The sequence below is a fragment of the Micromesistius poutassou genome, assembly GCF_964030765.1.
Source record: "Micromesistius poutassou genome assembly, chromosome: 1".
Lineage (NCBI taxonomy): Eukaryota > Metazoa > Chordata > Actinopteri > Gadiformes > Gadidae > Micromesistius > Micromesistius poutassou.
Genome location: NC_140271.1, coordinates 9,649,192 through 9,665,697, shown reverse-complemented (window position 1 = coordinate 9,665,697; position 16,506 = coordinate 9,649,192). Strand labels below are relative to the sequence as shown.

General features: G+C 42.1%; 1 protein-coding gene across 4 annotated transcripts in view; it reads right to left on the bottom strand.

The window, feature by feature from the left end:
- smg1 (SMG1 nonsense mediated mRNA decay associated PI3K related kinase) overlaps positions 1–13,543 on the bottom strand; it is a 46,461-nt gene extending 32,918 nt beyond the window's left edge. For 2 of the 4 annotated variants that reach the window (XM_084488190.1, XM_084488191.1), the window contains exons 1-13: positions 13,330–13,541; positions 12,212–12,372; positions 11,432–11,584; positions 9,548–9,684; positions 8,934–8,992; positions 8,128–8,341; positions 6,061–6,186; positions 5,494–5,566; positions 5,221–5,318; positions 2,150–2,323; positions 1,395–1,616; positions 1,191–1,292; positions 760–1,038 (exon numbers count right to left, since the gene is read on the bottom strand). In XM_084488190.1, the coding sequence (XP_084344316.1) occupies positions 760–1,038; positions 1,191–1,292; positions 1,395–1,616; positions 2,150–2,323; positions 5,221–5,318; positions 5,494–5,566; positions 6,061–6,186; positions 8,128–8,341; positions 8,934–8,992; positions 9,548–9,684; positions 11,432–11,584; positions 12,212–12,372; positions 13,330–13,406 (1,875 nt within the window). In that variant the 5' untranslated portion in view covers positions 13,407–13,541. Of the gene's footprint in view, positions 1–759; positions 1,039–1,190; positions 1,293–1,394; positions 1,617–2,149; positions 2,324–5,220; positions 5,319–5,493; positions 5,567–6,060; positions 6,187–8,127; positions 8,342–8,933; positions 8,993–9,547; positions 9,685–11,431; positions 11,585–12,211; positions 12,373–13,329 lie in introns of those variants that run through there. The other 2 variants (XM_084488192.1, XM_084488193.1) reach the window with 2 other exon arrangements.
- Between the last annotated feature and the right edge of the window lie 2,963 nt (positions 13,544–16,506).

Genomic DNA, 16,506 nt, shown 5'->3' with positions numbered 1-16,506 from the left:
AGTAAGGTTAGGGATGACACGTTTAAACAATTGCAATAAAAGAAAATAACTACCGGACAAAATAAATAAACAGCTTGAAGAGTAAAAAAGGGTAGAAAGTGAGTGAGAGTGAAAAGATGTCACTCCTATCTGTCGAACAGTGAGGCTAAGAAAGACACAAGACGGAGGTTCTCTGGGAGACTGTAAGAGCAGTGTGCATGAGCCAATAAAAGCTCTGTGTTCACATGCTTAAAAGGGGAAGTCACGCACAACATTTTCTTTGATGGAATGTGATGCATTGATAGTCTTCCATTACTTTCCATTTCACCGAGACACTATTGGACTAACCAACATGCAAAGCTGCGGTCCATATGTAGCCAATTAAAAATGGGGCTGAAGGTTAGATTGAAGAGCTACAATTTGAGGGGAATTTAGTTTGAAATGGGCCCTACGTAAGCTAATGATACACTCAGACAGTTTCTGACAGTGGATTGCGTGGTAGAGATGTGATGGCACTATACGAGTGCGTGTGATTGACAAACCATGTGATCGAGAAACTATCTCGCCTGTCAATCACATGCACGCACAGACGTCGTTATCATATCTCCACCACAGGTGTGTAAATGTAACAACAGCGGAGAAATGTAGGGAGGAGGAGCAAAGAGAAGCATTTTTGGGTTGGGTTATTTCATTTAAAAATAATTTCTTCCCTGCCCTCTCTCTTTACAACTCTCCAATCTTCCCTACAGCAGCTACAAGTGAACAGCAAGAGCGTCTTACCCCAATGAGGGAATTTTTGGTGTTGCCTATGGTAGTGAGCGCGCCGAGGTCGAAGATGAGGGTGAACTCGGCCCTCTCTGGGGGCAGGAGCACCGAGGCGAAAGCAGGATGCTGGATATCAGAGGAGGGAGACAGGGCGGTGCCGTGCTCTAGTGGGGCCAGGAGGCTGTCAATACCACAGGACATCTCCCCCAGCACCAGCTTGTAGGCTGCCTCAAGGGTAGGGATGTTTTTCAGGCTTAGCAGAGCCTGGTACACGCCATGGGTAGCAGCCATCACCTGCAAAGACAAAAGCAAAATGCGAAATGAAACCTTGAGTGATCTAGTTGCATGTTAGACAGAAAAGGAGGCAAACTTGTTTCTGCAAGCGATCTACTTTACTTATATAATTGACGGTATTATAAGAATAGCTGGGATAGGGCCAGACTCACCTCTTTCTCTCTGTGGAAGCGAAGCTCCAACAGTTGAGAGTTAGGTGCCAAAAGTTTTTCGACAAATGATACAGGCAACTTCGTATTGATCTGGTCCACAATCTGCAAAATAGACACGTTCAGAATTCCATTCAGAACTTGAATTGGTAATGTTTGGATCACAAGTGCAAAAGGACTTGACAGTATGTGCCTGCCTGTCCTTACCAGGGTGAGGAGGCCCAGCACGGCGAGGCTGTAGTCCAGCCCGCAGCCGTGGCAGGCGCTCAGCTGGTCCAGGCCGTACGCCAGCACCACCTCGGTCAGCTGAGCGGAGGGCTCCATGCTGACCAGAAGCACGCTCACACACTCGTTCCCCGCTGTGAGGACCGCCTCGGAGAACAGCACCTGCCGGGCGGTGCTGACACAGGACAACACCCTGTTGAGGATCTGAGTGGGAGAAGGAGGAGAGATCAGTTGAAATGGAGTCCCTAAAGATGACCCTACCAGTGGCTGGGCCACCTTTCACGCAATAAGCATCATCAAAAGAGTTATTTTTCCAGTGTTTCTTTCTGTGCGGTTGCTGTGTGATATGTTCCCATTCAGGACTCCAAATGTACTTTTTTTTTTCTCCAAATGATGAAAAAAGCTCAAGAACATACAACATAGATCCAAAATCATCAATCTGCATCCACTAGCCTGCAACTCTATACCTTGATAGACACTACTTATTAACTGACTGCTCCAGAGTCAGCTAATAGTTACCGCCACACAAACATGTAGAGGCACTCAAAAAACATGCCTGCTTGTAAATGAATGGATCTACCCTCAATTAACAGTTTGGCCCTCAAACTCTAACACTAACATTTTTCCTCCCTTCTTTTTCTAAATCAGTTTAATTCATTAAAACAAATGTGTTCATTTAGAATTCAGCATTCGGTTTGCAATCTTTTACTGCGTATCAGAGAGGCAGGCCTCCTTACATCCGACACATAGTCCTCTGTGATGGGCGGCCCCCTGGTGGGGCTGAAGCGCTCCCCGATGCTGCGGACCACCGTGCTGAACACACGCAGCAGCGCCGCCAGCTTGGGGAGGGACACCGTAGGTGGGGGGACGTCTTCGTCTGTGACCTCTCCAGAGCCCACGTGGCTCAGGTCCTGAAATCAAAATGAGAAAAGAGTTAACACGAGCAAACACACGCCGTCACAAAAAACATGTAGTTGGCACGAATACGTCTTTTCAAGCTTTCAATAGTTGTTTGGATTTCCACATAAGACGAAGAGTTCATAATAAAGAACATCTAAATGAAGGCAGGAACCGTCTGCATTCACAATGCGTAGGAATGTCTTTCACTGAATGACACGGATGAGACGATGGCAGAATCTCGTATCTTCTGACGTTTCTTTTCCATTTCATTTCCAGATGGGTTCAATTCATTAAAGAGCCACTGTTTCAGATGGAATTTGAAGACTATGTGATGTGTTTTAGGAAAGAGGGGGCTGTGTTAACCCACTTCAACATTACCATTATTAATACCACCATTTAGTTGAAAGTGCCCCCACACTGCCCCTTTCTATCATTCATTTTGACCACAGCTATCGGTCTTGCAGATTCTCACACTGAATGGAGTGTATCAGAGTGGAACTGAATAGTGTTTTAATAATATTGTAGTTTTCAGAAGGATTATTTGCGTAATCTGAATATTTGGGGCCAAAACATGCACACCAACAAAAGGTTTTAGCACTTTATTTGAAGGTGTCTACATAAGAGTGTCATGACACTGTCATAACTATGACATGACACTGTCATGAACTTGTCATAAATGTTCTGAACATGTCAAATGTTTATGACTTCGGTCATTAAGTGTCATTCGGTTGTTATGACAAGTTGACATTGTTTGGGTTATCTTGATTATGACAAGTTGACATTAATCAAAGTGACATTACCAGAAGTTGTCTTGGCCATGACAAGTTGACATTAATCAAAGTGACATTACCAGAAGTTGTCTTGGTCATGATAAGTTGACATTAATCAAAGTGACATTACCAGAAGTTGTCTTGGTCATGACAAGTTGACATTACATTTGTTTGGGATGTCTTTATAATGACAAATTGACATTAACCAGGATGGAATTACCAGAGGATATTTCTGTCATGACAACTTGACATAAACAGAAAATGCACCTCTTTTTGTATTTATGAAATGTTGACATATTTATTATTATAATTAGATGTGCAAGGTTACAGACCAATTTGTTGGTAATATGGTAATAAATTGATTGTAATAAATAAATGGTAATAAATTGGTAAAGTCGACCAATTCAAAATGACTACAGACTAAGTATTTTGGGCCAAATGTTGTGTGACGTACAAGGCGTCACATTAAACTAAGGGAAATATAGAGATTTTGATCTACCTCTTTCTTTCCTGAACCTGTTATGTAAGGTAACTTTGTGCCAGGTTGTGTCAGCAATAGACTTTTTGTAAGCCTGAGAAAACATCCTTTAATCATGATGTTGGTGAATTTCAGGAGGGGTGTATGAAACCAGGGTGAAATGACATGTTTTTGTAAAAGAAAAATAAATATGAATCTTACTGATCTCCAGTCAGTAACAGTAACAAATCACAAAAAAAAACCTCCAATGTTAATGTATACCTGTACTCTCGCTTTAAGAAACGTCCATGTTTTGCGACGTCTATGCAGCACGCCGCGAAGCTCAGTCTGCGCTAACCTAGGTGAGGTGAGGGATGTTGTTGGTTTTGTCGAGAATGTATATTTGAATATTTGAGAATGTAATTTGTTTTGTAGAGAATGAAAATGTGTAATGTGCAACTTAAGGTGTTAGAATTAAGGCTGTGAATATGCAGCAGTGCTGTCATTTCAACTTACACTTTTTAAAGGCACATTTTAAGAGATTTATTGTATACACGTGCGTCCAAGTGCTACAGGGTTTCCCTGTGTGTTTGTTTGCTAGGAGGGGAATATTGACCCCTGTATGGGGTACTAGATGCTCAGTGACATGTTTCTTTTGGCTCATGCAGGTATGAATGTTTTCTCTGTTCTATATGTAATATCAATGCTGGTCATATTTACGTTTGTGGGACTGCAGCAAATTCCATTAAGTATCTTATTTTATTTATTTTCATATTTTGTTAAATATATGTTTCTATATATTAGCGGTCTCCGCTAACCTGAGGAGGGGAATGCTGACCCATGTATGGGGTACTAGATGCTCACTGACACTTTTCTTTTGGCTCATGCAGATCTAAATAAATGTGAACAGCCAGCCTCCATTGTGGTCCAGTCTTTCTTCCGCACAGCGCAGACCAATTTATTTGTTACACTGTCATAATGGTGTCGTGACAGCCATGACAGTGCCAGTCTATCCTTCATGATATCTTAATGACAAATCAAAATGGTACCACTTTACTTGAGGTCAAAGAATGTATTCGTTACACTGTCATAATAGTGTCATGAAAGCCAGCTTTGTGAAATATCCTGTAGCACATCTATCTGAAGTGCTAGAATTGGTCTGTAACCTTGCACATCTTATTATTATAATGAATACAAAAAGAGGTGCATTTTCTGTTTCTTTCAAGTTGTCATGACAGAAATATCCTCAGGTAATTCCATCCTGGTTAATGTAAATTTGTCATTATAAAGACATCCCAAACAAATGTAATGTCAACTTGTCATGATGAGGACAACTTCTGGTAATGTCACTTTGATTAATGTCAACTTGTCATAATCAAGACAACCCAAACAATGTCAACTTGTCATAACAACAACCAAATGACACTTAATGACCAAAGTCATAAACGTTTCTAACATGTTCATAACGTTTATGACAAGTTCATGACAGTGTAATGTCACTCTTATGTAAACCCCTTCAAATAAAGTGTTACCAGGTTTTATACTAAATGGAAATACACATTTAGAAAGCGTTTATGCTAAGTGAATTTAAATACAACTCTAACAGAAAACTGAAACTTTATTGATTGATTGACCTATAAAACATCTGGTGCTTGCAGGAGAGAAATTAGGGCTGTTTTACCTCTGCATAGGCTTCCATATCCTCCAGGAACTGCCCCAACAAGGTGGTGGAGAAGGCGAGATCTGCAACCCAGAACTGCTCCAAACTCTGCAGCCAGCCTGCAGAGTTGATGGTACATTTACAATACAATAATTAAATTACAAGTTGTAAACACATTTGTAACCAAAATAAGTACTATACATAAGTAAGAAGTGGCAAGTTATTCTAGTAATGAATGTTTCCAAGATCAGTGAACCATAAAAATGTCAAATAAATCGGATAATGCCAACTGACCTGAGACGTTTGTGGTAAGCGACTGCTTCTGTGTGTGGTCAATGTGCCAGCCTACCAGGATATCCACCGTGTCCTAAAGAGGATGGAATCACAGTTAGGTCACAGTCTATATATGAAGAAGGGAATGTGTTGGACAGCAAACAAACTGAAATATCAAAAGTCAGAATTTCTTGGGGTATAACATGGCATCAACCCATCTTGCAGATTAGCACCCATTAGTTAATTCATTTGTGGAAGAGTTCACAAATGTAGCAAAAATAAACGTAATGTAAAGTAACTACCGGTAGTGGTAAAACATGCTAGAGTTAAAGCAAGTAGAATCACAACGTTGAGAGTGTGGAGCCTTGAGATGACGAAGTAACATTCCTCCTGCCAACAGGAGTGATGAGACACAGCCTCATTGTTTAGTCATAATATGATACAATATCATACACGTTCTGGACATTGATATTCTACTTGTTGTTCAGGCTACTCATATTCGTTGTATTTCCAAAAACAAGTCCAGCTGCAATGTCATCAATAACTTCCCCACGTCTGATGACAGGGGAGGCTGGGCAACCTACTCACCCTAAAGTTGGTACTGAAGACGTGTGGGTAGGAGCGGGCCACCTGCAGAATACACTTGACACTCTGACACAGCAGCTCCGGCGTGTCCAAGTTCTCCAGGATGGACTGCAGACTGCTCATCACAAGCTGAAACACAGGCACCCGGATCATCAGCCACAGAGTACAAATGACAGGACTGAAGGAGCAGTTGCAAGTGCAACTTATTTAATACATGGATCATTTTAGTCACTGAACATTCACCTCACTTAAGACCAGTGGGGTCTCCGTGGCGAACGGGCAAGCAGAACAAAAAACGGATGCAAGCTCCCACCCGTGCTAGATAAAAAAAGACAGTAGCCCCAATCCGCAAGATGAAATGCCAAGAAGGCGTGGCCAACGAGCGTCATTCAGCTTTGCTGGATAGATCACATTGAAAGGTCCCATGGCATGAAATTTTCACTTTGAGGTTTTCTAACATTAATATGAGTTCCCCTAGCCTGCCTATGGTCCCCCAGTAGCTAAAAATTGCATTAGGTGTAAAACAAGCCTCTGAAAAAATGAAGTGTTCAAGTGTTCTTTGGATAACTGTTCTGCTGTTCGTGTTATGGTGCATAACACGCAACACAATTATGCAAGCTTGCAAAAAGCTCCCATTTGGTGGAAAGACTGCGTCGGCTTCTCTGAGGTCTCTGGTACTTCCATGCCGAGACTCGTAGTGGGGGTTATCTCAGCCATGGTTGAGAAGGAATTGGGAACCGCGACATGGATAGGAGAAAGATATTGTTGCTCGGGATTGTCTGCCGGGGCTCCGGCGGGCAGCGGGACTCGGCGGGAGACAACCCTGGGCAACAATCGCGGGCAACAATCCCTTTCTCCTCCATTTCGCGCTTCAGTCTGTACTTAATATTGACGTAGAAGTGGAAGAACCAGAGGCGTCTGAGAACCTGACAGTCATTTGAGATTCATAACAGTTTTTGACCATGATAATATATAGGCCTATTTTATATATATATATATATATAATTTAGATATTGAGCTCCAGGACTCCCGCCGGAGCACCCGGAGTGTTCAGTGTTCCACTGTAAACACTAGCGCATGGTACCGTCGCCGCAAGCTGCTCAGGGCCACACCCCCACCCATCACCTTGACCCGCCTCTAAAAACAGCACGTTTGTAGAGAGCTCATTGTGGGACTGGCTCGTAGTGGCTGTAATTCTGCACCAAGGCTGAATTTCTTGAACATCTTCAAATACTGTATTAGGGGCCCACTAACACCTATATATAAGCATCCATAAAGTAGCATGCCATGGGATCTTTAATGTATGTAGACAATTGGGTTCCGTCTACATACATTGTACAGCTTACAATATATTAAGTAGGCCTGTTCCACATATATTAAATAACTCTTAAACAAATAAACTACTTATTCCTTACATCATATATTCATCATCACAGATATAATCGTGTGCTTGTTCCGTCTGTCTGAAACAAACCAAATATATGAAATGTCTTAAACAAATCAATCTGACAGGCTATAACATAAAACTAAACACAATAAGTGTGTGTGGTGTGTGCCATGTACTACCCATCAGTCAGTTTAATAAATAACTTGAATGCCTAAAGTTCCAATAAAAGTACAATTAAAAAATGACTACTTCAAGCCGCTTTAAGTACGATTTGTACGTTGTAAGGGACGGAGCAGAAACCTGATTTCGATACTAAACAACCAAAAATAGATCACATCCCTAACTACTCTCTCCCTGCGCTTCTCCGCCATTGAGAAGTGTGGCCTTTCATGTACTTCTGATTGACAGGCAAGACGGATTTCAGGGTTCTGCCCAGGAATGTGTTACATGTGGGCACTAGAAAGGAGCATTGGGATGCATCTTCACCATTATAATCTTTAGGACAACCCTGGACTCAATCAGGGAAGAGGTGCCCCTGATAGTTCAGAAATGGTCAGTCTAAAATCCAAACCCTATATTCTTACAGTGCATTTCACCCAGCATAGCAGATTGATGGCTGTGCCGTTTCTAACCAATGACACTAAAAGAATGGCTTAAATCTAACTCGGCCAACGTTCTCCTACCTGCATGACTTGGGTAAAAGCCTTCCTCTCGCCGGCTGCCTCCAGGCCCCGGTGCATCGCGATCAGGTACAGCAGCTTCACCTCGTCCCGGCTGGAGGCGCTGAACTTCAGGAAGAGCCATTTGAAGATGCGCTCGGCCTCGTAACTGATGGCCCCGCACAGGAGCCCCAGGCAGGCCGCTGCCTCCTGCCTCATCTCCCACAGCAGCTTACTGCTGCAGAGACGAAGGATGAGAAACAATGTTGGCTACAACTTCAAGGAGGTTCAGTGTCACCTGAATGTGAGATGAAACACTGAATCCTTACAGAGAGCTTTTAATACAATGGCAACCCGCCCACAAAACACCAGAATCGATTGATTAACATTTCTTTCTTTCAAAATGCAACTGAAGAATTATCAATTTAATGAATGAAGAACTTGGTCCAGTGAGATTCAGTGATAAAGTAAGCCTAGAATACAATTGATCCAGCTGCACACAGCCGCAGAATTTTCACCAAACAAACTTAAACATTATGTATCTTGGTCTTCTAATTGAATATTCACTTCCATATTTCGTTAGCCATGGCTAGCGGTGATATCGAGGTGGCGAAAATATATCACGATTTATTCAAGCAGAGATCACAATCCGACGCAATCACAATCACTGTATCACAATACTACTGTCATAATACTGACATTTTACGATGTAAAAGTCATATTGAACACCCTAGTCTAGGCCTTTACCCTAAACCATAAATGTCATTCAAAGTGTAATACGTTTGTTTATGTTTTTGAGTGTAATGGATGTTAGTAGTACCATCTCTTACCTTTCATTCAAAACTTCATTCAGGGTACTCAGGGTGGTATCCATCTGTTTCACCAGGGCCTGTCATGATTAGTTATTAAAAGAAAACTGCTTTCATCAACAAAAAACAATGAACCCGTTTCTTACAATCCATTTCTCAAAGCAAGAAATCATTTTTTTTTTATATCAGGAGACAATCTTATTCCAATGTACTTGGATTTATGCATGTCTGCATTCTTTGGTTTTCATACTTATTGTTCTGCATCTATTACACTCTCCTTGACACCTAGTTGTACGTCGGTTTTTATTTAATGTCTGCGTCCGTGTGAGGGTTGAGCATCCCGGACACCTATAGTATAACTCTACGGTGTGTGGCGCAATTTGTATACAATATTCATCATTAGAAGCTTAGCTTACAGTTTTTTTTTTTTTTTTAAGCATCATAAGGTTCTGAGTCGCAACCATGGGGATAACACGGCCCATCCCTTCCTAAGACTCTCAACCCAAAACAGATTTCTTTTTAAATCTCAGTGTTCAACTGGCCCTTTAAAAAGGCACTCACTCATGTAAAATGAAAAGGAGAGATTTAGCCATCAAGTTGATTTATCACAGAGGAGGGAGGACGGCTGAACTCACCACTTTGTTTTCACTGTGGCTGATGAACTCCTTCAGTTGTTTGAGGGTTAGCAGCCTGCGCTCCCGGTCATCCTCACGGGAAACGCGACGCAGCAGGTTGGCCAGTCGCGACTCCTCTGTGTGAGCCATGCCTCGGTCTGCAGGGGACAGAGACACATATGTTGTGACACTAGTTGAGACGGTTGCGATGGTTTGATAACACAGACCTCCATTGCCTTTACGCATAATTGCCTGGACTGAATCTAAAAAGGAAAGGGCTGAAAACAAAGCTTTTTCAGAAGAATAAATTACCGTTAAAAACAAACCTGGACAGACAATGAAAAAACTAATATCCCAGTGTTTTGATATTCCAGTGAGCAGTGTGGGGTCAATTAGTGACAACTTAGAGAATACAAACCATACACCGTAGCATCATGCCACCCAGATAGTATGATATATAGTTAAGACTAGTTAAGTTTCAGTGTCCGAGCAAGGAGATCTTTGAGGATGGCCTCAGAGACACCAGCACTCTGAAGGAGCAACACAGTTCAGGGGATGAGAGTGGAGTGAAGGTTCACCAGGCAGCCATACCCAGAGCACCGGCCTGTATGGTGGCAATAAATACAAAACATAATAACGCACGTTTGGAGTTTGCCAGAAATCAGGGGAGCATGGTTTTGTGCTCGGATGAGACTAACTTTTTTTTTTAAAACTTTTTGGACAAAATTCAACTCCGGTGCTATGTGTGGTGTAATCCTAACTGTGCCCAAACCTAAATAACACCCTCCCTGTGCAGTGTGGTGGTGGCAGCCTCATGCTGTGGAGATTATCTTCCCTCAGCAGGGATGGGCATCTGGTCAGAATGGATACATCTATATACACAGGATCTACCTTGCTTCTGTCCTCAGAAAGAAATTGGGCTTGCTAGAACCTGACCATTCAGCTATTTTTGAGTGATGTGCTATATTTGGTTAGGAATATCATTAATTATCAATAGAAATATTGAACGCGTCGTAGCATTACCAATACCAGTACTCAGACCCGATACTGTGCTCATACTCGTAAAACTTTCCAGATACAACCACCCGATTCACACAATGTTGAAGTCAAATTACCACGTTTTCTTTTTAACGTGGTTAATTTGTCCTCTATGATCATCAACATAGTAATCAATGCCATTTAATTGACTGTTAATGAAATAAGTCCCCAATTTAGATAAAAAAGGGGCCCTGGTGGCGCGGTCTGCGTGGACATGTGGAGCTCGGCCTGGTCAGTGGTTGACTGCGGTATCCGCGAGAAAGTTACGCTTTTCGGAAACTTCTTGTATAACGCCACGGTGTGTTGGTGGTGAAGCTCCGCTAGAGCATCGGTTTATCCAATACGCGCGTCCGAGGGTTAGGCTTCCCGTAAACATAAAGCATCATGCTACGGTGTGCGTGTGTGGACGGTGAAGCTCCGTCTGAGCAGCGATTTTTTTTTATACCAGCGGCCGAGGGGTGGGCTTCCTGGACACCTATAGTATATTGCTACAGTGTGTGGCGCATTGACTCCTTAAAATGCTCGTACACAACAACGGTACTTAAAAAAGTACCACAAAGCTGCTATTGGCCGTAACCATGGCAATAAGGGGGCGGGATTTTTAAACTGTAATGGTATTATTAAGTACTCATATCGGTACTCCATATCATCGAGTACCTAAATGTTATGTACATGGTCTGTGAAAAACTGGAATCGGTGCATCCCTACGCCAAGTCATGGCCAAGTCAAATGGCCAGATTGCTGTCCACAAAAAAAATGTATACATGAATAATCATTATAACTAAACAGGTAAAATGATATACAAAATCAGTTATTCAACACCTCAATATTATTAAATATTTCATATGTCAGTTAAATGCACCTTACCCTGTGATTTCCTCATGTCCTTGGAAGTTAAAGCACGGTTTCCATGCTGAAAAGGAGTCAAATCCGCGGTCACGTCATTGAGCCTCAACTCTTGCCCCACCGACTTCCAACCAAATGTAGTATCACAGCCACCTCCACCAGCTTCATGTTCACCTGGGAGGGGACAGAAACACATTTAGGATAGCGCTGGTTCAGAACTGTCCAGTAGAGTACTACGTGTCCAGTAGAGCACTGTTCAAAAAAATGGGAGGGAAAGATTGATGATAATATTGCAAACAACATTGTTGTTGTTGAAATAAAGATCTGTTTGAATCACTTTAAAAAATATCTACTGTCCGCCCAACCAATTGTGTTAGCTAGACTTACATCTCAACAAATTCTACCAGGGTGAACACATTAAAAGCACCAAAATAGTAAAAAAAAGTAATGGACATAATGAGTTTATGCAAAATGATGCCCTCATTCTAAAATGCTCCTAAGGGCTTGTACATCAAGGAGCATTGGAATCGTTAGTAATTATGTTGGTCGTAATGATATTTTTGGTCATTATTTTGATAATTAATCGTGATTATTGGTCATTATGGGAATACATTGTCTTTGACACTTGAACAGCATTGCTTTTGTGAGACATTGCAAAACAAAGCATAGGTTTCGGTATATTCATATCGTTGATTTGGGATTTTACAGTACTACAAATCTCTTGACTTCAATGCCAATACAGGGGAGAAACACATTTAACACACATACATTTCATCTCATTGTAAGGAATGCTTTGCTCACCCTCCCGATCAAGTGAATCGGTGGCTGCGTAGGCATTGCTGTGTAGCAACTGCAAAGAGTCGGGGCTGTCAGAGGGCACCACGTTGTACAGGGCTGCTGGTCCAATGTCTTGAGAAGCACTGTTTTTCACAACCTCCTGACTGGCTGAGGCGCTGTCAAGTCTTAAAAGTAGAGATATGAATGTACATTAACCTGGGTAAACACACGCCCAAATATAAAATTAGGCTACAGACTTATATTAGATACACCAACACCAAACGTGTGAGGACAAGAATGTAGTAGTTGCCTATGTGGCCTCTATATCCATCGCATGTGGGTTGGCAAGCATAAGAGAACACCTGTGCGACTGGATTTGCCATGACTACTGTCATGACTACATAGGAAGCGGTGCAAACTGTACACTTTTCACACGACAATGTGCAACATAAGAAGTAGCTTCGGAAGTGAGTGTGTGTGGTTGGAGGGAAAGGGTGGCTTCAAAAGTTGATAGCCAGTTAGCTAAAAATCACAAACGGAAGTGTGTACAAAATTGTGAATAAACGACAACCACGGGTCGATTTTAACATTTCATCTCGATGAGCATGTGTGGTCTTGTTCCACTAAATGGTTAACAATTACAACTCTATTATTCAATGCCTTGATGTATGGCTACCTCGCATTTAATGGCTAGTAGTTCTACTGCTAGTTACAGCTATCCACTCTCTGGCTAGCTAAATGCATACCAGACTGCATGCCCGATAGCTCGTGATGGGAACAACGGCTAGTTGAAACACGTTTTCATTTAAAACTGAAACTATGACATGTATGTGATCAATATGATCAATACACGAGGGGACGGGACATCGAGGGGCAGCTGGTTTGACAAAGAGGGGGCATGTAAACGACCAGCCCTGACTAAAATACCTGCTCGCATATCTGATGACTGCTTCGTGTAGACCCACGATTGACTAAATATTAATACTGCGTGAGCGTGGTTATGATATTGGAACATGAAGCGGTCGTGTTCACTCAGGTAGTCATGCATGCTAAACGATGCTAGCTCAATGAAGCTATGGGACTCTAGGCCAGTCGAATCCCCGTTCTATTTTAAACAGACTCGCCGATGGCGCAATACCAACCTGGGCTGCCAATCATTCCAATTTCGGTGCAGTTTGTGGGCGCTGCTAAGCCGAGACCCAGGGGCTTTACGGCTCATTACCTTAGAGAGAACTGCATGACCCGCTGTCAGCGGTAACTCGGTACTTCTTGGAGCTTAATTCCAATAGACGTGAACTTAACGTTTATGAATACGCATGAATATAAAGTAATGTTTTGTATGGAGTCGGCCTTTTCCCCCTTTCTCTTGCACCCACTCATTCTTCTTTTTTTAAGGGTAGTTTACAACGTCGTTTTTATAACAGCGCCCTCTCTGTTGCGAATGGCTATGGTTGTGCACATGGATGCATTTTTTTACTTAACAACGTACCTTGATGGTACTGAAACTTACACACACACACACACACACACACACACACACACACACACACACACACACACACACACACACACACACACACACACACACACACACACACACAATAAAGTTTTATAGAATCAAAGGTTTATATTTGGCACATACAGGGTATGTAGTGAAATGTTTGTGTGACATACTTGGTTATTAACTGTGCTCAAATTTGTTTTTTATATACAATAGAATAAAAATAGCATAAAATAAAATAACGTTTTTACAGAAATTAAGAATATTATAATTATATGTAAAATTAAAAACTGAATAGACAGAGGGATGTACAAAAAGTATTGTGCAATATAGCCAGGGTTAATGTGTCAAATAGCAGGGGGAGGGGTAGGGGGATTGTTCAGTGGTCCTGTATCACTTATTTTCTGAGGCAATGATTCAGGGCAATGATTGCCTGGGGGAAAAAACTTTTCCTCAGTCTTTCTGTGTGCATTTTTGTGACAGCGCAGGCATCTGCCTGACCTGAGGGTCACAAGAAGTCTGTTTCCGGGGTGATGGGGATCCTTTATAATTACAGTGTCTGGCGTAGTATAAGATATATCTGTAATATACCCAGTTATAAACCCAATCCCAAAATGTTTCAACCTGTATTATTCAAAATGAGTATTAGGAATGAGGCCAAATATGTTTATATGTTGCTTGTATTGAGGGGGTCACCTGGTTGTAATGCAATTATGTCTGCCTCTATTGCTATACATGATGGAAATATCTGTGCCAATGTTATGCAGAGTTTTGCAACCCCACTTGTATGTAAGAGAGTTTGCCCACAATGGAAATGAAAATAAATTATAAAACATATATATATATATATATATATATACAAGGATATAAAATATATCCTTGTATCGCAATGATCACATTACATTTTGAGAGACTACTTTCTAAGCAGTGGCAGAATTTCACTTTTCTCCGGTGTAGCAACCAATTCGCTACAGCAGAACGTAAACAGAGAAGCGCACTCCAGGTAATATCAGTCTGCCGCTGCCGTAGCTTGCTTCCAACTCAAGGGATTATGAACTATATGCAATGCGATGCAAGGGTAGTTTTATTTCTAACATTATTCTATCAACACAGACATTTACATAGATAGTCTGGCGTTATAATTGGTTTGCCTTGGGTTTACTGTGGAGTGGGTAAAATTGGTTTTATTGGCAGGCTAGCAGTTCCCATCGACTTGCGCTAGCCTAGCACCAGCGATCTCTGCAACTAGAAGGACTGAATGAAACATGTTGAAAACGGTCTCCAATGATAAATAACACACTGGCTCACTTGGAAATTAGGTCTGATGTCCAAAATTCCGAACTACCCCTTTAAGCCTGGATAGAAAATATGGATTGCACAGCAGAAAGTTAAAGACAGTAAAATGATGAACCATAGGGCGATTGTACTATATACTATCACTGTACTATATCTTCTGTTCACTGGAGCGGTTTGAGTCCTTTAAGACCACCCATGTCTTTAATAATAGACAGCAGATCTGTTAATTATAGGTATGAACTTCTGATACCACCCTGACAATCCAAAATGGGACTTCAGTCGAGTTCTGGTTTGAGACAAAGGCCCCTCTAACTGCCTTGTGTTATCCAGACCAAATAGAACCGATGGACTGGTAAAAAGCCTTTGACTAAAAACTCTGGTGTTACTCTCTGCTTTTCAAGATTGAGGTAGATATGAATGCATCTGGAGCTGGGTGGTTTTACTACAGGACAGTGACGATGACATCAGGCCCCCTGTGTACTACTTCTCGGCCAAATCGAAGCAGAGATCGGCTTGGGTACTGAACATCGGCATCCAATACATAAACAGGGAGTTATAGGGGGTGCCATTGGCGTGTGATATAGAGTGACGTGATGTGCTTGCTTAGATAGTTTGAACACCAGACATACTGCTGTCTTCTGAATTCTGAGGTTCATTAACAGTGAACTCACTGGTAGCCCAGTCAATGAAGCACTACTGCAGTAGTCTAGCCATGAATGACACCGCCTGAACCAAGAATGGACTGCTCGGTTAGGAATCAAGTCAAGCAGTCAGTTAGGCTCTGTGGGCTGGATGGCCTTATATGTTGACAAGAAGCTCTGTCTTTGACAGCTTCAGCTGAAGGTGACAGGCCTTCACCCAAACAGAGATGTCTGAAAGGTTCTGAAATACATGTAGAGAATGAGAAGACTTGGGCGTTATTGACAGATCCCATTGAGGAAGTATACAGCAACAAAAGGAGAGGGGCAAGGAATGACCTCTATGTTACATCAGTTGGGGGGTGATTGCGGTCTGGCGGAGTTATTGACGGGGGGGGGGGGGGGGGGGTATAATCGATAATAGAAAATGCGAGGATCTTTTTTCTTTTCGTGTGCTGCCCGCTTCGCCTGTACCTAAAACCTCCACTGGCTGTACACTCCCAGTGATGCCAAGACCAGAAAGAGTTGACGGTAAGATCTGTTGACTCACTGTGTCAAAGGTCATGATAAGTCAAGCAGGACAAGAACTGAGTCGTTAAAGTGGTTAAGGTGGAGAAAAGTTTAAGAAAGACAGTTATATTTATGTTAAGATCCTTATCCAGAAAAGGTCTTAGCTGTGGCGAGGATAAGAGAAAGGTTGCCCTGAGGTTTGCCCATGGAGTGGAGGGGGTCAAGGCATGAGGTTAGATATGCGATAGCAGCAATATTTACTGAACTGGGGGAGGGCAGCCACAGGGTTCAAAGGAGACACAACAAGGAGAGGCTTGAGGAAAGGGTTACTGAGATGTAAATCAAGAAGTAAACAGATGTGTGTAGTGGTGAGG